The 1,716-nt window shown below is 36.6% G+C and overlaps 1 protein-coding gene across 1 annotated transcript; it reads left to right on the forward strand.

Annotated features, from left to right (window-relative positions):
* LOC141697711 (transcription factor MYB59-like) lies at window positions 1–1,408 on the forward strand. Its single transcript, XM_074502214.1, has 3 exons — window positions 1–306; window positions 402–531; window positions 626–1,408. The coding sequence occupies exons 1-3, from the start codon at window positions 192–194 to the stop codon at window positions 1,083–1,085; spliced, it is 705 nt and encodes a 234-aa protein (XP_074358315.1). The 5' UTR covers window positions 1–191; the 3' UTR covers window positions 1,086–1,408.
* The last annotated feature ends 308 nt before the right edge of the window (window positions 1,409–1,716 follow it).

Raw genomic sequence — 1,716 nt, forward strand, 5'->3', positions numbered from 1 at the left:
TCAAAACCACAAGCTAAAACAAAATACACACTTTGCTTGCAGCTCAAATTGTCTAGTATAAGTATTGGCATGACAGTCCCATATGCTTTCATGCTTTCAGGTAGTGTGTGGTAAGTTAAGTGGAATAATTCAGACAGAAAGTGGAGGGCCAAAGCGGAAAATTCAGCTGAATTCAGAAAATATTCGAAAAAATGGCTCAAGATGAATTCAGAAAGGGTCCATGGACAGAGCATGAAGATGTTCAGCTGGCTTTTTATGTAAACTTGTTTGGTGATCGCCGTTGGGATTTCATAGCAAAAGTTTCAGGTTTGAAGGTGGCGGGAGACACGTACTAGGTAATGCTTATTTGGGCATGGTACCATTTTTCCAAGTGCAACTTTAACCACATAGTTTTGTTGTAGGTTTGAAAAGAACAGGTAAAAGTTGCAGGTTAAGGTGGGTTAATTATCTTCATCCTGGCCTCAAACGCGGAAAGATGACAGCCCAAGAAGAACGTCTGGTGGTTGAACTTCAATCCAAATGGGGAAACAGGTCCCGAGATATGTGAACAAAATATGTCTTTGTTTGTAATTTTCTTGTGATTCATGTAGAAATTACAGTGCTATATGTGTAATTTTGAATGCAGATGGTCAAGAATAGCTCGTAATTTACCTGGAAGAACCGACAATGAAATAAAGAATTACTGGAGAACTTACATGAGGAAAGAAGCTCAAGAGAAGAAGAGGTCCATGCCTGCATCTCCATCACACTCTAACTGTTCTTCGTCGATATCATCTGCAAGTCTGGATCCAGCAGCGGACTCAAGGCCAATCATGAAAACCATGGAGAGAAACTTTTTTGACACCAGAGGACTTGACGAAGAGTACTCCATGGATGAAATATGGAATGATATTGATTTGTCTCCAGAAGAGAATATAAAACCAGATTACGGAGGATGTAACGATGAAATCTTAGCTTCTCCAATATGGGATTACTGTCCGGACTCTTTATGGACGATGGATCAAGAAAATAGTAAGATGAGTCTTCCTACAAGTGAACCGTTTCATTCCTTGTTTGGACAAGGTAGCACATTTTTTACAGGGTAACTGGTTTATTTCATTAAATTAGTACTATTAGGTAGCTGTAATAAAAGTGCCATGACTACTCACCATTACCTACCATTGTACATTACCAGGGGGTTTATGTGTCCTGATCTTTGTTAGTTATTACTGTAATCATGTATCTCATGCATAGTTTTACTAGTCCGTCTCGTTGTTAGCTTTTGTGATAGTCCCATGAGTAGAAGTTACTGAAGCTCTGACAGGACAGACAAATATCTTCAGAGATGTATCATATGTATGTATTATACATGTGCTTGAAGTTATTGTTTGTATCAAAATATGTTTCTTGCTTATTGAAATGTAACAAATCGAGCATATCATATAGTTAAAACTATAAAAGAATGGATAGACGGGACTTTATTTTATAGAAAATAAAACTTGGAAAGGACTTCATGTATTTGGTTCATAAGTGATAGAAACAAACTCGAAAGCAGGGATAGATCATATGGATTATATCTCTATTACGACAAGTGTTCTAAAAATCGGAAATTGAGATTGTTCAACAGAGGGAACTTTCAATCAGAGGTGATTAATCGGATTGATTAATCAAAGTATTAATCGAAACGGAAGCCATTTATATAATAAATAATTCTAAATAATTTTTTTAAATGTCACT

This window comes from Apium graveolens, chromosome 11 (genome assembly GCF_009905375.1).
Source record: "Apium graveolens cultivar Ventura chromosome 11, ASM990537v1, whole genome shotgun sequence".
In the NCBI taxonomy this organism is placed as follows: Eukaryota; Viridiplantae; Streptophyta; class Magnoliopsida; order Apiales; family Apiaceae; genus Apium; species Apium graveolens.